Genomic DNA, 21,005 nt, shown 5'->3' with positions numbered 1-21,005 from the left:
TTCCAAAGAGAATCTGTTATGTTAATCTAACTGGACCTCCACCATCCATCATATGCTTGACAACAGTACCTGTGACGATGAAGCCGCCACTGTCACCTCTGGCCATGGACACTTTCCCAGGATGTGGCAGACCTGACTGTAATTTGCACGAGGCCAGGCCAGTCGCCACACGTCTGTGTTTCATTTCAGGCAGGTGATGACCTATCAGGGAGGCCAAAGAGCATGGCTGTTCCAGCTGTCAGTAATCCTTTTCGAGTGCCATTCTGTCCAGCTCCAGGAGCAGTTCCCCAGGCAGCCTGTGAATCAACCCCGGTCCTGTGTAAGCAGCACAAGGAATGGCTCTTCTGGCCCTGACTGCTGCACAAACAGGTGCAGCTCCCTACCTGGGTGAGGGAAGTTGGCAGCACGTGTCCAGAGAGCCCCTTCACTTTTGGCAGTTCAGTAAAGTCACTGTCAAACAACTACTCTCTCTCTGTCTGTTTGCCTGTGTGTGACAGTAGGTCCCACACACACACACTTACCTGTAGGGCTGTCTTTTTACACAACCCAGCAAATGGTCTCTGTCTCTGGACTGGTACCGATGTGGTGGCCCTGAAGAGGCTCCAGGTGTCTCCCTGCCTTTGTGTGGCTCTGCTGCCAAAAGAGCAGAGATCCAGCAGTACCTTCAAGTCCCCTGCTCCACTCAGCTGCCCCCCTCCCCCCCACAAATTTACTGCAGACAGCAGGGTGGGATTTGGAGTGTTGCCTTTGTGTGTCTGGATGGGGTTACACCATGGAGGATTCTCAGTCTCTAATTCTGCTGCTGGCATCTGATAAGCCAGGCAGAAGACCACTGCATGCGGGAGATGAGGTTGATGCTGGGATGGGGAGCGTGTGTGTGTGTGGAGCGACGTCCCAGGATCTATGGGGCTCCTCTCCTGCAAGGCCAGATCACTCTCCCTTTTGCTGTTTGCAGAGGCATGAATGAACTTTGGAAATCTTGCTCTGGGGGTAGGATAATCGCCCCCAGAGCAGTTCCTCTGGTCCCAGGGGCCATCATCCCAGCACCAGAGCACTACTCTCAAGGTCCATGCCACATTCTCCTCGCATCTTTTCCATGTAATAATGTTATTTCAATGGAGCTGGTGCAAGTCAATGGGCATTCATGCCTCCCATCATATCCAATGAGCCTTTCAGCCTCTCCCATTGTTTCCAAAGGGCATTCTCATTGTTTGTTTCAGAACCAGCCCCCCACTTGTCTATAAGGATCTCTTTCTCTGAGACTTGGGGGGGGGGGGCTGTTCCTTTGTGCCAGGGGTTGCAGGTGCAACCTTTGCTAGGTCCCACTGCCTTTCCAGTCTTACTTTTCCTGGAAAAGGTGCATGTTTCTTGGACTAGTGGTGGTGGAGAGGTTATGAGCGAGCGGTACTTCAGCTGCCAGCTGGGCCCTTATTAGAAACAGGGGTTGGGCGAGCAGGTGGGTGGGCTCCCTGTCTGCTCCTTCAGTGTAACTCCCCACTATGGGGCAGTGCTCCTCTTGAGGCATGCATCTCTGTTGGGGTGCAGCATCACGGGGGTCTTTCTGCTCTGTATACCTCCTGTCTGCAGGGCAGGGGATTAGCACTGGCAGCTGGTGATGGCATTAGTGGCCCGGCCCATGGAGTAGCTTTTTCTTTTTCTGCCACTAACAGCTCTGTCAACTGCAGCCACCCTACAATTGTTGGATTCTGCTAGAGTTGACAGGAAAATTATTGATCATTTTCTCCTGGCCATATCTTCCTGGGCTCAGCAGCAGACATGGCTCTCCTGCGAAAATCCCTTGGAAAAGGACGAACAGCGCCACAGATCCATGGGCACTAGTGGGGGGGGGGGCTTAGGAGGGTTCTCCCCATCAGCTTGTTTCCCTTTTTGCATCACATTTTGGGTTTCCAAACTTTGGTAGCATATGCAACCATTTTGTTTAGAAAAGGGCTGGGATATTTGGAAACTAGGGCCTGGCTTCATACTATTAAATATGTAGTTAGGAACACTTCTTAGCTTAAATAATCAGCTACTTGTTTTGTTCACTCCAGATACATAAAATATTTCCTGGAAATCTGGTAATCAGCAGGAAGCAAAGCACGTTACCAAATAAATAAATAAATAAATAAATAAATAAATAAATAAATAAATAAATAAATAAATAAATAAATAAATAAATAAATAAATAAATAAAAGTGTAAATCGTTCAAGAAATTTTGGCTCGACCTCCATTTTTATTCAGTTGATTTCAAGCAATTGATTGTATTTAATTTTGCAGAAAATTAATTCAATTGGTGTGTTACTTGACTCACTTTTAAAAGCTGTACTGTTCTCAGACTGGTGGTGGTGGAGAGGTTATGAGCGAGCTTTTATGCTCACAAGGTTTAATGTTTTGCCTTCAGCAGTTCTTCACGGTAGATTATCAAGACTTCCTCATCAGGAAAGACTCTACCTGTGTAGGGCAGTGTGTATTATGTAGGGGAGTGCATGGCCAAAAGATTCGGTTTTCCACTTCGGGTTTACCCGAAGCGGGAAAAAAATTCGAGGGAACCCAGGAGTTGGGTATTTAAATTGCTTCGGTATGCTCCGTAAAGATTCAGAGCATACTGAAGTGCGGGGGGGGGGAGTTTTGTCTCAGCTCCCCCACACCTACTTAGCCCCCTCGCCCCAACCTACCCGGCACTTATTCCCCCCTGCAGTGGCCCCCTCGCCCCAACCTTCCCTGCACTCCCCCCCCTGTAGTTGCCATTTGAGGGGAAGGAAGGGACTCTGCTGCCACTTTTGCTGCTGCTGTTGCCATTTGAGGGCTGGACAGCCCGGAGCCAGCTCCTCTGCTGCTGCACCACTGCCTCCAGGGCCTGCAATGGCCAGCTGGGTGGTGGAGAAGGCCAGAGCTGCCACCACCATGGAGCCTCCTCCTCCACCATCACTGTGGCCCTGCCAGCCTAAGGTAAGTGGGGGTGGGTGGGAGTGATTGGGGGCTGGGGCTGGTTGGGCCAAGTTTAAAGGTCCCTACCTCTTGCAAGCGGCAGGGAAAGGGCCCTTTAAACTTCACCTGATAGGCGGAGGGGGGGGGAATCCCCTGGCCTGCCAACTGAACCCAGCCCCGGACCTGAAGCTTCCTGAAGCAACCCAAATTCTTCAGGAAGCTTTGTTTTGGGATTTCCAAATCAGGGCCAGCATGCTGGATCCTATTAGTAAATCTCAAATCTTTACAGATTGGGTGTCATGGTCAGGGCTGGGGTTTCTGCTTGGGCGCTGGGCTGAGCAGGAGGCAGAGAGCGAGAGTCCAAAGCATGCCGGGGTCAGGAGCCAGAAAGTCTGTCCGTCAGGGGAGCAAGCAGAGGAGAGTCAGAAAGCCAAGCCAAGGTCTGAAAGCCGAGTTGTCAGTTCAACGCAGAGACAAGCAAAGGGTGATTGAGGACAAAGCCGAGGTCAGGACACAGGAGGTCTATCCGAGCGAGGGCGGGGTACAAGGCAGAGGTGAGGCTCCCAGGAGCCGAGCTGCCGGGCACAAGGAGTGGTGAACAACGTTGCTCCCACGCTGGGCTCCCCTTACAAGCTCAGGACAGCATAAGAGGATGAGGGCCAGGTGTTTCTCATTCACTTGATTGCCCTGCCTCGTCCTCAGCGTTCAGCTCCACCTGTCGCTGCACTTGCAGGCGCACACTCTTTCACCATTCCCAAACCGTACCTCTTGCTCGAGCCCTCCGCCTTGCTGCTGGCTCGCAAGGCTTGGCTCTCTGAGGCACCGGTTCCTCCTCCTCTCTGTTCAAGCCCTCTCCTTTGCTACCTTGCGCTGAGGGACTGGGTTGCTGGTCGCTGGATGGCTCTTCAGGGACTGTGGGTGGGGCTCCCGCTGGCTCTTCCAGTCCCCCCTCCTCTGAGGAGGAATCATCCGCAGGTAGAGAGCCCAGCCGATGCGGGTCTCCGACACTGGGTCCAATTCGAGTATTTTTTCCGAATTGAAAGGACATAAATAAGTAGAATTCTAACTCGAGCAGACTCTATGATATATATTTGATATTCCCTCCCTACTTGTTCCCTTGTCCTCCCCTATTCCTATATGAGAAAACTAATAAAAAGCTATTAAAAAACAAACAAATTGAAAACCCAAAGTTCACCCCCCTAGTGTTATTTGCCGTCAAGTCACTGCCAATCTATGGCAACCCTATGAATGAAAGACCTCCAAAACATCCTATCACTAACAGATTTCCTCAGATCTTGCAAACTGGAGGATGTGGCTTTTTTTATTGAGTCAAGCCATCTCAAGTGTCAAATATAGAGCTAGAATTCCTGAATTTCTCTCTCGTGTTCCGCTTTATTGTAATTTTTACACCGAGTTGAGGAATTTTCTAATAAGCTCTCTTTTATCTAAGTTTAAAGGTCATTCTGACGAGTGGTTAGTTTTACATCTTTTATCTGACAGGAATCCTTATATTACTAATCATTTGCTACGTATTTCCTAGCGGCTATGAAGTTCTGTGAGTTTATGAAGAATAATTTTTATCACTTTTTTTCTTTTCCCCTTGAAGTTTATGATTGTTTATCTGGGCTGTTTTTTCATGTTGTGCTCTCTAGTTATGCAATATTTAGAATTTTTTAAAAAAAGGTTTGATAGGTTTTGTAACTTGTAAATCTTGGAACCTCAAAAGTGTCCTCTAGCTCCAGGATGTCGACAGGCACTGCTGTGCTCAAAACTGAACTATCCTGGCCCCAATTATCTCCAGATCCTTCCCCTGCCCCCTTTTTCAATGAAATTACTGTTGACTGGGGTAGGCACCACTCACCCACAAATAAAGCTAGGAGTCTCAAAATTGGCCACCTGCTTCAGGGATGATGGTAGGACTTGGGGTGCCAAAAATGAAGGGAATTGGATTATCCCGGCACAGATTAGATCCACAACCAGCCTGTATGTGCAGAGACAAGATCAGGTGACGGCGGGGCAGGCCATACCTAACTATGCCCAAGAGGACCACAGCACTGAGAAGCCAGCTCTAGGAGGGCAGAGCACACCTCAGGTCAAGCAGCTTTTGGCTGACGACTCTGGTCCTCAGCAGAGATCAGCAGCAGCAGTTGTGAGAAGTTGGGGATGAGAGGCAGCTAGACCAGGCGGATTGTTAATAATTGCTTTAAAACCATCTGCCAGAAGCTCTTTGATGTGGATGGAGACAGAGTTTGGTTTTTAGGCTATGTAGTGGGGAAAGGTGATGCTAACTACTTCTTGTGAGCCTTGGATGTTGAAGGGCTGATGTTGATCCATCTGAGAAGGTTGATGTGATTTCTGGGGGGAGGGTTCCCAGGTGCCCACCAATTGCGGGCTATCTCCTGGTGGTTGGCTCCATTGTCAGCTACAGGAGAGAGGTGGCAAACTGCCTGGCGATTGCCTGCCACCAGCAGGCAACACAGTCAAGTGTGCAGAGGGCGCACTCCCTGCAGGGCACAACAATATCACTTCCTGGGGTAATGTCATCAAGCCAGCCTTAGGAGAGCTCCTTTGCTTTGCAGAGGCCAAAGTTGGGCCCCAACAGGCTCCATTGGTCCCACCTGAAGCACAGAAGCATGCCTTCCACCAGGAAGGATGACATCACTTCCAGAAGTGTCATCATCTCATTGGTGCCAGAAGCTGAAGGTCATTGACCCAGTGAGTACCAGGTCCCTCCTCCCACTGGAAGCAAACAGGAAGTCTGGTGCTCCAGATGGCTCAGGAGGCATGTAGTCCTGCCACAAATAGGTACACATCTTTGTAAGAAAACCAATGTGTGTTCATTTTATAAGTGAAACGAGGGACCAGAACAGGTACGGTCTCAATCACATCTTCAATAAACAGATGTTGGATGTAACATGAGAGTTAATCACACAAGTAATGTATAGCTTCAAGTACGTAACATGAGAATTACTCCCACAACCCCACCTCTGTAAGAAAGTTTAGTTTGTGAGATTGTAACCCTAATTACACATATTTGGGGAGAGGGAGAAATGTTCCCTTTCCCCATACTATACAGATTTTTATAATCATCCGTCATACACAGTCTCAAACAAAGTTGTTCACACTGCCTGTGAAATCTCAATGGTTTTCTGTCTTGGGCCTCAAATGTGGATACTATCAAGTAGCAGTAGAACCAGCAGGTTGTCAGAAGACAGCTTTTACCACTCCATCTGGAAACTGGCAATTTAAGATGATGCCCCGAAGATTGACAAATGCCCCAGTGACATTTCAGGAAATGATGGGGAACATCAGGGCTTTTTTTCAGCAGGAACGCGGTGGAACGGAGTTCCGGAACCTCTTGAAAATGGTCACATGGCTGGTGGCCCCGCTCCCTGATCTCCAGACAGAGGGGAGTTTAGATTGCCTTCGGTGCCGCTTCAGCAGCACGGAGGGCAATCTAAACTCCCCTCTGTCTGGAGATCACCAGCCAGCCATGTGACCATTTTCTCCAAGGGCAACCCACTGAGTTCCACCACCTCTTTTCCCAGAAAAAAAGCCCTGGGGAACATGATGCACGGTTTGAATTTAACAGAAAGAAAGAGTTGCCTTCCTAGAGGGTGTAATTATATTCTCTGTTACTAAAAAATGAGGACTAACTTCTAAAAGTATTGAAAAAACTTCAGAATTACGGATTAAGATTGGCTCCTAAATGCAAGTTACTCCTACTGTCAGTAAAACACCGTGGTCATATAGTAGGGTGGATCCTACCCTGATCCTACCACACCAGTGAACAAAGTTTATTCATTCATGTACTAAAATATTTATACCCTACTTTTTATTTGGCTCAGGTTTCAAGTCTTCATCTAGCCTAAGGTGCCTTCTTCAAATGAGCGGTTATTCTGTTGTAGTAAGAAATGTTTAAGTTGGAGGAAGGCTGCCTATGGAATGGTCACACTGGAAAAGAAGTGAGCTGGTCTGAAGAAGTGAGCTGTGGCTCATGAAAGCACATACCCTACCACAGATTTTGTTAATCTTATAGGTGCTACTGGACTCTTGCTGTTTTCTATGGGGAATAGACTTAGACAAATTTTTAAAAGCACCTGGCATGAGTGTATCACCATCAGAGAGCTTCAGAGATTCCTTAGGTTGTTGAATATTATCAGAGGTTTGTGCAAGGATATTCAGTTATGGCCAAGACATTTTTTAAAAAATCACTTTTTGAAGATAGCCCCAAGAGGAATTAGGAATAATTTTTCATGAACACAAAAGGAACGCATGCTGCCAGGCAACCTTTGAAACCCTCAAGCTAAAGTTAGCCACAGCACCAGCACTGGGGTTTGCTGACTGCCTGCCCTCCCCTTTCTAGAGCCCGTTGTATTTTCCCCCCACAACGAGCTTTGTTGCTAGTATCCACATAATATCCTTGTTGACAAGTTGGTAAAATGTGGTTTGGATCCTATTATTGTTAGGTGGATTTGTAATCGGTTGACAGATCGCACCCAAAGAGTGCTTGTTAATGGTTGTCTTCTTGGAGAAGAGTGACAAGTGGAGTGCCTCAGGGATCAGTCCTGGGACCTGTTCTGTTCAACCAAGGCCAAGGCAGGCACCCAAAAAGCTGGAGGAGGCTGCCAGGCCTGCTTCTCACCTCCTCCTCACTCTCCTAGGCTGAGACCAAGTTTGGCTGGGGGGGGGGGAATTGAAATCTGCTCCCTACCCACCCCAGAGCAGGCCAACCAGCTGGAGGCTGTCTGTAAGGAGATACTGGGGTCCCAGTGAGTGAATTGGGGGACTGGGCTACGCATCTGGGACAGGTGGGGGAGAAGGTTTCAGCCCCCTTGCAGCTTCACCCATCTAGAACACTCAGGCTCCCACTTGTTCATTGCCAGCTAGGGCGCTCTCATGTGTACCTTGCGGAGAGCTAGCAGTGCTGGGGGCTGCAACAGTCAGAGACTCAGATGAGTGGGCCCCTCCCCAGCCCTCTTAGGAACCCCACCCAGCTGGCTGGTGCTGCAGTCCATCGGTTGTCGGTTCAAGCCAGGGTTCTAATAAGGATGTCTAGACTTGGTTCAGTGTAGTGTTTTTAAGTTCTGGCCTAAGTTTAAAATGTGCTGGCTAAGTTGATTAATAACACCTGCAAGCAATCTCTGAGTTCCCCAGTGATTTGACCTGGGGAAGCTGTTCTCAGAGAGGATCCATCTGTCCTCCCTAGATGTTCTCACATCCATAATGCTAATTAACAGCTGTGCCCTGATTGGCTCTTGAGTTGCCAGGTGATGCATGAAGTTCTAATAAAGATGGCATCTCAGCTCACCCCCCAAAACCCCCTTCATTCTTTCTGCCTCAGCATGTCCCTATGCCAGACCAACTAGGCATGGAGGGGGGCACACATTCTACCAGATGGGTAAGACGCACAACCAGAGATGCTTAAGGTAGCAAGCGTTTAAGTATTTAGATAGGCAGGCTTTTAGAGTTTTTCTTGTTTTATTTTTGTTGCCTGTGTAAGAGTGCTTTATGCTTCTGCAAACACTCCTTAAAGCTACTAAGTATAGTTTTATTTAAGCTGAGTCTGGAATTCATGACTTGGGCACGGGTGTGCCACAGAACGAACCCAAAGATTGGAAAGCCAATTCTTTAGGACTCATCCAAACCAGATCCCGCCCCCCCCCCCAAAAGCACACAGACCCATCCAACAGAAGAAACCTGCAGTCAGGTCCCTGGCTTTTGGGAGAGGTCCCTGCAATTAGCCCAAAGGGTAGCCTGCTATATTGTTCCAAAACTAGGAGCAGCTCAGGAGGATGGCAAAAAGGATCCCAACCATCAACCTGCAGGAGGGCCTCTCAAGGGGACTTGAGACTTCTTTAACCTGTATGAAAGCCCCACTGAAAGGGGTCAAGGAGAAGACCTCTTGAAAAGTGGAAGGAAAAACAAGGACTCTCTTGGTCTTCTCACTCTTGCCTCCATCTACTTTTCCTTTTAATGACCTGTGACTATTCATTCACTTTGCCCTTAATAGCATAGCAGAATCAGATGTGTCTCTGCCCCAAGGAACTTCTAGTTTGTATGTTGAAAGGAGGCTAGAGAGTGGAGGGAGGGGAGGCAGAAACCAGGGGCTCCACGGGAAGAGGAGTCGAGACAGTGGGAGCTGCCTCCAAGGTTGACTTCCGATTTTAGGCATTCCAGGCTTTCTAGAGCACAGATTTGTGTTCAAAGCCATGAAGCACATAGAGTGGCCTTGGCCTGGTCTCTCCCTGTGCCATGCCTCACCGGGTTCTCATGAGGATGAAGGAGGGGAGAAGATCCATGGGTGCTGCCCTGAGTTCAAGCCACAAGCTTTCTGCCCTGGATGGACCAGGGCTGTTTGGGATTTCCTGTGGCAGCCAGTTGGGGAGCGGTCCCTCTTTCAACCCTCCTCAGCACAGCTGGGGAAATGGGCAGAGGATACTGTCAACTGGAAAGGAACCCCTTTCCCTGACCTGCTCAGGGGCACTTTTGACATGCTTGGCGGGGGAGGGAGTGTCAGTCCTGAGGACTGGGCCCTCCCTCTCAATGAGGAACAGCTAAAGCATCAGACTCATTCTGGGGAGGTCTGGGTTCAAGTCTCCAGTCCGCCACGGAAGTTCACCGAGTAGCTTTGGGCCAGTCTAACATGCCTCACAGGGTTGTTGTGAGGAGCCAATGAAGAAGGGGCAAGCCACATAACCTGCACTGAACTCATGTAAGGGGCAGAGTGATAAAATTAAGTCAGAAAAATTTTGCCTGGTGCAAACAACTTGGGAACATTTCATTTTATCTTGGGACAGAATTCATCTTCCACATCCACCTGCAGGGAGTCTAGGGACAAGCCGTGCTGGGCCAGCCAGAGGGCCCCCACATAGGCTGGCGGCCTCTTTGCCCTCCCCCCTGGCCTGGAAAGAGAAGGTGCTGGCCCTTGCCTGCCCATCCCCATTTTGGGGCAAAGTTGCACTCACCACTTGGAAACACTGTCTCTCCTGCTTCTTTGGCATCAGCCTCCTCCTGATTCTGGCTCCCCCCCCCCCGCCCCCGCCCCCCCCTCTATCTTTCCAAGCATCCTTTACAGGCCCTGGAAACTGCCAGGATTCTGGCCCTTAACACCCCTTCCTTACACCCCAGGTTTTCTAGACTGGGGACCTGCCGAGCGAGAGGTCTGCAGCACCCCCACCCCACAACACTGATAGCACTCCCCCCAGCCCTCCCTCCAAACCCTGCAAACCCCCACATGTCGGCATCAAGAACGAGGCAGGAGGAACTCTGCAAATGACTCATTGGGAGGTGCTTTATCACAAGGGTCCCTGATGGGTGCGGAGGGCTTCTGATGTGCGAGTCCCAGGAAGCCCAGAGCCCTCCCTCTCAGCGCTGGGAGGCAGAGGCCCCGCCAGGCACAGAATCCGCATTTGAATACTGGCGATGTGGAAGCAAGCTCAGGAGGCCAAATGTCCAAGGGGGCACACCCCTCTGCTCCTGCTCCGCTTGATGGGTGCCCAGGGCCTCTTTCACCCCCACAGGGGGCAATTTCTTCCTCCTGAAGCCACGCCTACTTCCGGAAGCGATCCAACGCCGACCGTCGGCTGGCAGGGAACGCCTCTGGAGGACTCTCTGGCTCCTGGACTTGGCCCTTCTCAGCCAAGCTCTTCCGAATGGCGGCCTGAGGAAAAAGGGGTGAGGCATTAGCGAGGGAACCCACTCCTGACTCCCGCCCCCCCCCCCCAATTTCAAGAGGGTTGAATCCCACTGTCTGATCTCATGGGCCCCTGAACAAGCGCTCCCCAGCCACTCTCCATTGTTTCCTATGGAGGAAACATTTCAAACTTGGCTTGGGATGCTCTGGTTCGACAAAGACTCCCTTGCAAGCTTATTGTTAGAGACTCCCAGTGTCAAACCACAGGATCCCAACACAGAATCGGAGAAACCCAGAAAAAATCCCTTTAGAGAAGCAATGGAACGGAGTGGGATGAGGCTTGCTGAGTTTAAAAGGCAGCTGGTGGCAGTGGCTTGAAGGGGCTCTTTTGGAGCTGGAGTGGGAGGAGGGGCAGAACGAGATGAGAATCCCCTTTGCCAGCTGACTCCTGCCCTGCCCTGCCTGCCTCATGCCACTCTCCTGCTCTGGCGTAGAGCTTTGCACAGCTTGGCTGCCCCTCTTGTTCACAGCCTATGGTGGTTGCCTACAGCTGCTTACAGCCACATAATCCAGCCCAGCGGATTACAAAAAAACTACTTGATACACAATAAATATCAGTGAAAGTCATGTTTGTCAATGTCTCTCGTCTTGTTTGTTAATATCTCATTACAAAGACACAATCACTGCCCAAACAAGTATATGTCATTAACACTGAGGCAATCACATACAGTCAATCCGTGGACAATAGCAACCAAGGTCACAAAAATACAGAGTAACCTCAGAGTAGTCAAGCAGACTACCATAAAGTGCTGAGTGCCAATCAACAGTCCAAGATGTATAATTTATATAACAATAAAGAAAAGAGAACGTGACCAGTACTTATTCATATAAAGCGACAATGCCTCAATACAGGATAATAAATATCCGAGACCAAAATACGCCAAGTATACAAAATTCATTAGGAACAATGTCCGTAAGATCCAAGCTCAATCATGCCAGATCAGCATCAATCTGCCTTTTTTTGCCAGTTCCCAGACACAGATCGCACCCTTCTAGTGCTCTGTTCAGAGAGCCACTAGCAAAGGAAAACCAAAGTGGGAAGTTCCTCTTGATTCTTTTCTGAACAGCTCGGGGACACCAGCTCACAGAGGGGTGCCCAGCTCGATCAGACCAGAGAGGGTTCCCCGAGTCGAGCATCCTGTCTCACACAGCAGCTTTGAGGGCGGACAAACAGGTCAGAGAGGAACCTCGAGGCTGGGAGGTGGCAACAGGGACTCTCTACGATGCAGCGCAAAGGGAAGAATTGGAGACCTACCCGCTGCTCCTCGGCAGCCACCTTCTGCTTGCGCTTTAGCCGGCTGCCCGCCGAGTCTCGCCCCTTCATCCGCCGCCGGGGGGAGAATTTGCCCTTAGCCTCAGGATCGTAGCCCTGCAAAGGGGGTGGGGGGGGGGGAGAGCTGGCATCAGGACCTCTCCCATGCACCCCAAGCACCGTTGCGGTAGCCCCCATCTCATTAAGACAGGCAGCAACTTCTCAACCTGCCAGCTGGCTGCCCACCCACCAGCCCCCCCCCGATGCCCCTCACCAGCCTCGCCACCCGCTCCTGGCGCTGCTGCTCCAGGGAGATGGTGTCCACGGTGCCCAGCTGTCCAGGATCGAGCGAGATGAGTTCTGATGGTATCTGTGGGATTAAGCAGGCCACGATTCAGTGAGGAGGCCCTGCCCTGCTTCCCCCACAAAGGGGCGTAGGTGAAAGGTCCGAAAGCTGGAATTCCGTCTTGCCACATCACTGGCTAGAGGCAGCTGAGGCAGGCATCTCCAAACCAGACATGAAGACTAATTCGGAGCCCAGATTCCAAAAAAGCCTCCCCTACTGGAACCAAAGGAACCTCCCGATGGTTAAGCCGCAGCCGGACAAACCACCAGGAATACTTGGGCAGCATCCCTGCATCAACGGAGACCGAGTTGCAATGCGGCAGAACTGGACTTCCCTGTGTGGCTGAGACTCTCCAGCCCCATGGGTCTCAGGGAGATTTCACTTCCTGGTCCAAAATATTTGGGTTTCTCTTGGGAGGGGGGGGGGGAGACAGAGGCTGAGTAGGCAAGGTTCAGACCCTGGGAAAGCCTCCCTTCAGAAAATGACAATGGGGTTACCCCATTCATCGGCAATCAACAAACTAAGGGGCAGGGTGGAGGGGGCTGGATGTTTTTTGCCCTTTCTTTTGCTTTTCTCTGCAGCTTGGCTGACTTGCTTGAGTTATCTACTCTCTGCTCTGCAGGCCACTTTCTGCAAAGGATCCCCTCATGAGCACAAAGAAAAGGAGGGCTTTTTAAATCTTTTTCAGTTCTATAACCCAACCCTCTTAAAGTCACCCACAGGATCCAATCCTGCCCAGCGCTGAGGGCATGTGGGGAACGCTCCTCCCCCCACCCAACATTACCTTCTCCAACAAGGCTTTGACCTCCCACTCTTGCCGTTGCTTCCGACTTCGGAAGGGATTACTCTCCAGGGCATCAAAGTTGGGCTCTCCAGCTCCTGCAATGGAGTGCCGGTATTAGCAAGGCCCCCATATGGTTCTGAAGCGGCCCCCTGTGCCCCCTGCCCATCCTTACCTGGCACAAGGAGGCTCTCAAAGCCTTCTTCATGACCTACCCCCAGCACATCTTCGAAGGGGCAGAAGCGCAGGCCCTGGGCAGCGCGGGGCAGGGCATGGCACAAGTAAGGCTTTTTGGATGGGCAAACAGAAATGTCCTTGTAGACCTGGGAGAGAGGAAGGAAGGAAAGAGGCAAAGGGGAGACGCTGACAGAGCTCAAGAGGGTTTGGGAAATGAGGGTGGGCATGCTTCCAGAGCCGAGACTCCTAAGCGGATCTGCACAGAGGGAAGCAGGAGATAGTTTCGATTGGGTCATAGTCCAGTAGCACCTTTAAGGCTAACCAACTATATTGTAGCATAAACTTTCAAGAACCACAGCTCTCTTCATCAGATGCAGAAGGGAGCTGTGGTTCTTGAAAGCTTATGCTACCGTATGGTTGGTTAGCCTTAAAGGTGCTACTGGACTATTTACTATTTTGTAACTACAGACTAACACGGCTAACACCTCTGGATCTATGTAGTGCCTACTGGGATTTTTGCAAAGGATGTCTAGCTAGGTGGCCCCTGGCTGGATCCAGCCAGGCATTTCTGATGCACCTGGACAGGACTGCAGCCTCAAGATTGCTCAGCACCAATCAGTGATGCTGCAAGCCCTGCAGTGAGCCCCTTGCTAATTGAAACACGCAATCAGGATGATGGAGATTCTAGAATGGGGGTGGCAATCAAACACACATGCACCCCGTCCCATTATCCAACAACATTCTGCCACTGACAATGAGAAAGCAAAAACTGGGGGAGGGGTGATTGCAACATTCTAGAGGATGAAAATTCAGCATGGACCCATAAACACAGGAAGGAGAGTTACACCAGGTCCCATGAAACAGGAAGTTGCCCTTCCTTGACTAGACTACCTACCCCCATACCCCGGCTGCTATTCAAATCAGATCGGTTCTGCCACTGTCTTAGAGGCTTTTGGCAGGAGTGCCGTAGGCAAAGGATATGTTGATGTTCCAATCCCTGGTTCTCAAGACTCCTTACCGCCCCACTATCTTCCACAATACATGGCCCCACCAGTTACCTGGACCACCTCTTGGCAGGCAGCCCCCAGAAGCCCCCTCTGGCTGAAGTCCAGGTGCCCAGCCCCAATGGGCAGCAGCAGTGAGTGGAGGCGCTGATATGTCCGCAGGTCATAGATGTGGAGTTTTCGGTCCAGACCAGAGGTTGCCATGTAGCTGTTTGGAGAAAGCAGAAGGCCTGGCAAATGTTGGGCTCCCTTTGTTCTATCCCGTAATTCTGGGTTCTCCCCACAACCCCTGAGCTCCCTCCTTCCCATCCTACTCACCTCCCAGAGCCATCAACAGCCAATGCTCTCACAGCCCCGCGGTGGCAGAGCATCCGCACCAGAGGCTCCTTAACATTGGGGCTCCACAACGTCACAGTGCCTGAGAGGGGGGAAGGCAGCTGGTCAGTCCCAGGGTGAAGAGAGCCCAAGGCAGGACAGAGGAGGGTACTAGGGGCCCCCCCAAAAAGAGGCCTGGCTCACCATTGCTGTGCCCCAGGTGAACGATGGCGTTGGAGGGGTTCTGCGTCATGACGCCTAGACGGCCCCCTTTGGTGCAGATGGTGGCTACCTCCTTTCCCACAGAGACATCCAAATACTGGAGGAAGCCTGTCTCACTCTGGGTAGCAGAAGAAAGGGAGGTTACGCCAGCAAGGGCCTCCCCCGTGCACTCAAAAAGTTACAAAGGCTTCCCTCATTGGGACCCAATTGGAGCTGGCAGTCTCTCTCAGAAGGAGCCCAGGCCGAGCCCTCTGAAAAGCCCCATCCCAGCTTCCACAGGGATGGGCAACCTGTTCCCAGCCCCTGGCAGACACTGGGATTGTTTGCTCCAAACATGCAGCAGGGAACAGAACACGCGGGGCCAGGGCCTTGGAGCAACAGCCACCCACTATTGTCTGCAAAGCAAAAGGGGAAGGTGGGGCAAACCCAGATCCTTATCTGCAGTGTGGGGAGGGGAGGTAATTCAACTGGCCTAGCCCACAACAGGCAATCCTTGAAACTGTGCAGCACACCCACCCACATATGAAACATTGCTATTTCTCCTTAGAAACACAACATGTGGCAAGCCGAGGGCCTTCTGGTGTGGGAGGGGACACCAGGATATAAAACTTTTAATGAATCAGGGAATCTGCTCAAGTTGCCTGGCAGCCTCTTGAAGGCCCACAAAAACAATTTCATCCAGAAAAAAAAAGCCACACCGCATTATATTGTGGAACTCAGGGCCACAATATTGTTCTTGGCCATGCTACCATAGGATGTAGCGTTGGCTGCTTGTTCAAAAGAGGCCTCCTGGGTTACAAAAACAGAGAAAACCGACCAATACAAGGGGAGGTGAACTACTGGCTCACAAAGCATAAAGAGCCTTGCCGGATCAGAGCAGGGGGCCGTCCAGGCCCCAATGACACATTTTTAACTAGGTTCTCTGGACCCGATTCACGTTCCCTGCCATCATGCAGCAGCTGTAGGGAATGAAGCACTGCAGTGGCCCAGCTGGGCTGGGAAGCGCAGCAGGGGAGAAGAGAAGTGGTGACTGCCTTCCCTGCCTTAATGGCTTCCCAAGCAAAAATGCCCACCGGGGGGAGGAATTTTTGGCCCTATTTCGGAGGTGTAGGTGCAATGATTCAGCATAGGTGTAACAGATATTGCCATTTGCAATATACACTCTTTCCCTGTGTGGCAGTTTAGAAAGCCAAACTCTCACGTTCCCCTTCCTCCTCACCGCTGTGGCCAGTAAGAAGTGATAGGGCAGGAACTCCATCCGCTGGACTCCATGGAAGCGTTTCAAGCAGCTGAGTTCCACGCCTTGGTTGTCGTAAACGTACAGCCACTTGCGCTGGGCCACAGCAAACATCGTCTCCGTGTGCAGCCACCTGTGTGCAAAGAGCAGCAAGCGACCGAAAGGGGAGTGAGTAGCAGATACACGACGAGTGCCCCCAACAGCAAGACTGATCATATGGACTGTGATGTTAAATTTTACCACTTCCCTTGCACTTATTTCAGCTATGCTCAATGATGCTCGGATTGAAATGGGGGGGGAGGGTCTATATCAAGTTTTATTTTAGCACTCAGGAGAGACATCCAGGACATTCCCATGCCAACAAGCACCCTGTGAGGTAGGCTCTCTCATCCTCCAAACAAGGTCCAGATCAGGACTGAGGAAAGGGGGGAAAGGGGAAATGGTGGGGAGAGAAGTGACAGCAGCAATCCTCCAGCCCTCTGCTTTGGATTGTCACCCACCAAAACATGTGAGGATTTTTCCAGCTTATCCCTCCCCCCACTTACTAATCCCCGCATCAGCTAGGCCAGGAGGGAAGGAGTAACTGGGTAAAAGGTACCCACTGAGGAGCCAAGTAGGGGCCAGGGCTTCACAGCCTGCACTCTAACCACTACACACCACGGAAGCCCCATGAGTTTGGTGTTGAAATGAAGCCAGGAAAGTAAAACTTGGGGCTCTCCTCTCTTCCGAATCCTCTCTCTCTCTTACACAGGCAAGCTGTCACAACAAGTGCCTACAAAGAGCCCTGCCTCTTTACATGCCACACCCCCACACGCACCCCATCCTACTCACGCCAGGTCTGTGACGGTCTCCATGACGTTGATCTCGCACAGCAAGGCCTTCGTGTGCCAGTCAAGAGCTGCCACGTGGCCCCGGCGTCCTCCCAGCAGAAGGTGCCTAAGATGGAAAACATCAGGGGGTGCCACATGGACCAGTCCCTCCCGCAAGCTGCCCAGAGTAGAGCCCAGGCAAGCCGCTGCCCCCTCACCTGCCATTGCGCGTGTAGCTCAGCCGGTAGGGACCAAACTGGGCCAGACGCAGTTCAAAACGCTGCCAGGAGGGAGAAAGGGAGGCAAGGTCAAAAGTCAGTTTTCCACACCACCCCTCTCAGTGCCCTCCCTTCTGACCTTCCAACCCTCCCCCACCTTGGCACCGGCAGCCAGGTCCACAGCATCAGCAATGTCCGCCTGGGTGATGGTACAGGTGTCTTCGCCCTCGTCCCCTTCCAGGAAGCTGTCAGAGCAGGGAAATAGGATGCTCAGGGTGGGGGAGAAAGACATCTCAGGCCAAAACACTTAAGTTGGGAAGCAGGGTCTGGGGGCGCTCATCCCTACCTGGGGGGGAGGGTCATGACCCATCAGGCATACGTTTGAGCCTCAGCAGTCCCCCTCCCAACTTTTTTAGTCATGGTGGCGATAATTGCAGATTACAAGGAAACAAGAGCAAGAAACTGAAAATCAAACTGATCTCTCTCCCCCTTCGCCAGGCTCTGGTCTCCAAATAGGATCTCAGGGCAGCTGAGAATCCAGGCAGTTCTCTCTCTTGTCATGCCAGAGAAGAGAAACTTGTGGATGAGAAGACAAAGCTCAACAACATCCCCAGAGCCAGGATACAGCCCACGCAGCCCCCTTCAGTGGCCAACCCCCCCCCCGGAAATCAGCTTCCTCCTCTACAGAATGCCCATGAATGTTGGCGTGGCTTACTAGCCAGCCTCTGCTTGGGTTGGCCAACAACAGCCTTCCTTTCTGGCCTGGAGGAGCAGCAAAGTCCTCTTGCTGGTGAAAAACAGCAGGAGAGGGTGACCGAACCTCCACGCCAGACCCTGCCTCTCTCGCTAGGCCTCGGCTTCTGCTGGAGGGAGAGCAGGGCATGCGCTCCTCAGGAACAGTAGGGGCCATGGGCTCCTGCTAGCCAGCCTTCCAGGCAGAAATGCTGCCCACAGCAGGGAAGCCTGCCCCAGGGTGAGGGGCCAAGTGCCTGCAGGCCATGCAAGGGCAAACAGAGGCAAAGTGCTGAGGGAGAGGAGGAGGAACCCGAGAGCTTCCAATGGGGCAGGGGGAGGGTGGGCAATTACCCAGGCTCTTCCAGGAGCAGCAGATCCATCCGTGCTGCCTGTTTAGCCGCCGCCTCAGCCTTCTCCTCCTGTAGGGCCAGTTTGTGCCTGAGCTGCTTGTTTGACACCTTCCCCTTCTGCAGAAGAAAGACAGCTGGGGTCAGAGGCAGCCCCCATGCCAGCCGCAGGGTAAAGGCCCTTGCCTGGGAGACAGCATCATCTCACCTCCTTGGGTTTGGTCCCTCGCCTGAATTTCTGCACCCACTCATCGGAGATGACGGCTGGCCCAGGAAATGGATCCACTTTCTAGAAAAACAAGGCCAGCTAGCAACAACAACAACAACAACAACGTGTTCAGATACCTCCCCCCCCCCTCCCGATTAGTGCCATCCTCAGAGCGGTGAACAAAGTAAGTCTTGTTACTTGAACTTGACTTGTTATTACCCTCATAATGTCACTAGGGAGCAGGGGCTGAGAAGAGTGGCCACCTACAGAGTTCATGGCAGTAGTGCGAGTTGAACTAGCAGAGTTCTGATTCACAACCCAACCACTTAATCATTATGCGACAGCAGCTACTGCAGAGAGGTGGGTGCCAGGCCCCCCCCCCCGGCTGCTTTTTTGGCCTTCCTTTCTTACCCCTGAAATCTGATCCCTTCCGCCAGGCTTTGACTTCTTCCCCACATGGACCCCAGGCTGGCAGGGTTTCTTGGAGTCCAGAAGATCTACCTGCTTATGTTCAGGTTTGCTCACTTCTTCCCCCTCCCAATATTGCTGGGGCCTCTTTTTCTGGAAAGCAAAAAGTAGGCAGAAATTTGTACACCTCTGTACCATGATCCCATGAGTTCCCATGGCCATGTTTTTAAACATGTTTGTATTTGTTATCCGCCCTGAGCCTGCGAAAGCAGGGAGGGCGGAATATAAATATAATAAATTAAATTAAATTAAATTCAAACAGCCATGACCAAGGGCTGCCGTGTGGGGGCCGAGGGGGGCCAATAGCAGGACACTATTTAGAGGTGGAGGGACAAAGGAACTGGTCCTCCAGAAAGGAAGCCAGGCACCCCAGCTCCATGTGGACAACAGCCTGTCCAAATGGGGTGGGGAGGAATACAGAAGACAGACCAAGATTTGGGGGCTTCAGAAAACATGAATGCCAAGCCCAGAGGTGGGTCTGGATTCAGGGGATTTCCTCCTTTGGATGCACCCATCATCGGGGTGTACCAAAGCCCATCCACAGCGCTCCCTTTGCCAAATGCTAAGAAGACAGGCTAAAACATGGCCTGAAGGTCTCTGCGGACTTCAAGCGGAATCCTTCAGCCCCCTGCCTTGCACTGATCACAACACAAAGAGGCAACAATACAGCACAATGGTGAGTGCAGAGGGAAGCGGATGTCAAGGAGCCCTCCCAGTGAAGCTTTTTTGGCTTCCCTTCTTACCCCGGAAATCTGGTCCCTTCTGCCAGGTTCCAACTTCTTTCCCAGATGGCCTCCATCCTGGTAGGGCTTCTTGGAGTCTGGAGGGCCCACCTGCTCAGGTTCAGGTTTTCTCACTTCTTCCCCCTCCCAGTATCTCTGAGGCCTCTTTTTCTGGGAAGCAAAATGCAACCAGAAGAAAAAATTGTATGCTTCTGTACCATGTTTCCATAAACTCCCAAGGCCTTCAAACTGTCAGGCTCATGGGCTGCACTGTAGAGATGGTTATGTGGGAGGTCAGGAGGGAGGGTCAACAGCTAGCAGGATGCTATTTAGATGTGGAAGGAGAGCAAAGGAAACAGCCCTCCAGAAAGAAGTCAGGCAACCCAGCCCCACACAGAAAGGAATTGCATATCCAAGCAGGAATATGGAAGGTTTGGCATTTAGGAAAAAGTCGGGCCAGCAGTGGGTCTGAACTGAGCTCGATTTCCTGCCTTGGATGTATCCATGATCAGGGTGTCCCTCTGATCCTATCCACAGCACTCCCTCTCCCAAATGCCTGAACAGTGGCCTGAAGGTCTCCACAGACTCCTAGCAGAATCCTTGGGCTACCTGCCTTGGACTGCAGCAACACCAGCAGGCAGTTTGGTGCAGCAATAGAATCCTACAGTAACTGCAAAGGTCAGCCTCCCTTTCCCTGCAGGGGTCTCAGAGAAAGTCAGGAGCATCAAACAGAGAGAAAAAGGGAGACAAAACAACCCCCCTCGCTTTCTCCATTAAGTAATGCGCCAGGCCAAAAGCACAGAGGAGGAGCTGCCTCCCCCTTACCCACGAAAGGTACTGATACTAGGGGGCCACTGACAAGCTCCCCCTGAGGACGAGTTTCTTTGCTTCCTTCCCCCACCCCTCCTTTTATCCCCAGTGGGGCTCGAGCTGCTCCCACGGTTCTCCTCTCCGTTTTATCCGCACTTCAGCCCAGAGAGCAAGTCACTGTCTCGAGGTCGCCCAACCAGCTTCCATGGCCCAGGGGGCATGCGAACCATGGCCTCCCCGATCCTAGCTCGACTCTCCAACCACTACACTGCACTGCCTCGCCCTCCTGCCCTAAAGTCAGTCCCTCCTCGCAAGGGACCCCAGATCGGATAGGAATTGCTGCCTGCCAGTCATTCTGGAGGGAGGAGTCCGAGGCTCCACCGCGGTTGCACCCGCGGGGTTGTACATGGGAGCCATCAGGCATGCGATCCACGAATCGGCCCACTCCACCGCAGCCCCCTACCTTCTCTGGGAAGACCCCCGCCTTTGAGCCGCACGCTCCATTAGGGAGAAGTAGGCTGCTCCTGGACACAGAGGCTCCACCTCTCTAGCAAATGCTCGGTACGGAATTTTGCCTGAGGGGGTTCTGTTCTCTCCCGAGACGCCTCCGCAGGACAAGAAAGTGAGGGAGGAAAGCAACAGCCCCACTCCGCCTTGCAGCCGGATACACTGCCCCACTAGAGAGAAAGAGAGGCGACCACTTACCTTCTCGCCGAGACCCCCCACCAT

General features: G+C 51.9%; 1 protein-coding gene across 1 annotated transcript; it reads right to left on the bottom strand.

The window, feature by feature from the left end:
* Positions 1-10,214: 10,214 nt before the first annotated feature.
* WDR46 (WD repeat domain 46) lies at positions 10,215-21,005 on the bottom strand. The gene is made up of 17 exons (XM_054976564.1): positions 20,982-21,005; positions 19,488-19,637; positions 18,688-18,837; positions 18,277-18,357; positions 18,073-18,188; positions 17,144-17,231; positions 16,987-17,048; positions 16,791-16,895; positions 15,942-16,092; positions 14,705-14,840; positions 14,504-14,603; positions 14,240-14,393; positions 13,180-13,327; positions 13,008-13,102; positions 12,152-12,247; positions 11,881-11,994; positions 10,215-10,592 (listed from the first exon to the last, which is right to left on the bottom strand). Exons 1-17 carry the CDS (start codon positions 21,003-21,005, stop codon positions 10,482-10,484), a joined length of 1,881 nt encoding a protein of 626 aa, XP_054832539.1. The 3' UTR covers positions 10,215-10,481.

The sequence above is a fragment of the Eublepharis macularius genome, chromosome 4 (genome assembly GCF_028583425.1).
Source record: "Eublepharis macularius isolate TG4126 chromosome 4, MPM_Emac_v1.0, whole genome shotgun sequence".
Taxonomy (NCBI): Eukaryota; Metazoa; Chordata; class Lepidosauria; order Squamata; family Eublepharidae; genus Eublepharis; species Eublepharis macularius.
Note: the sequence above shows the minus strand (reverse complement) of the source record. Positions and strands in the feature narration are given on the sequence as shown.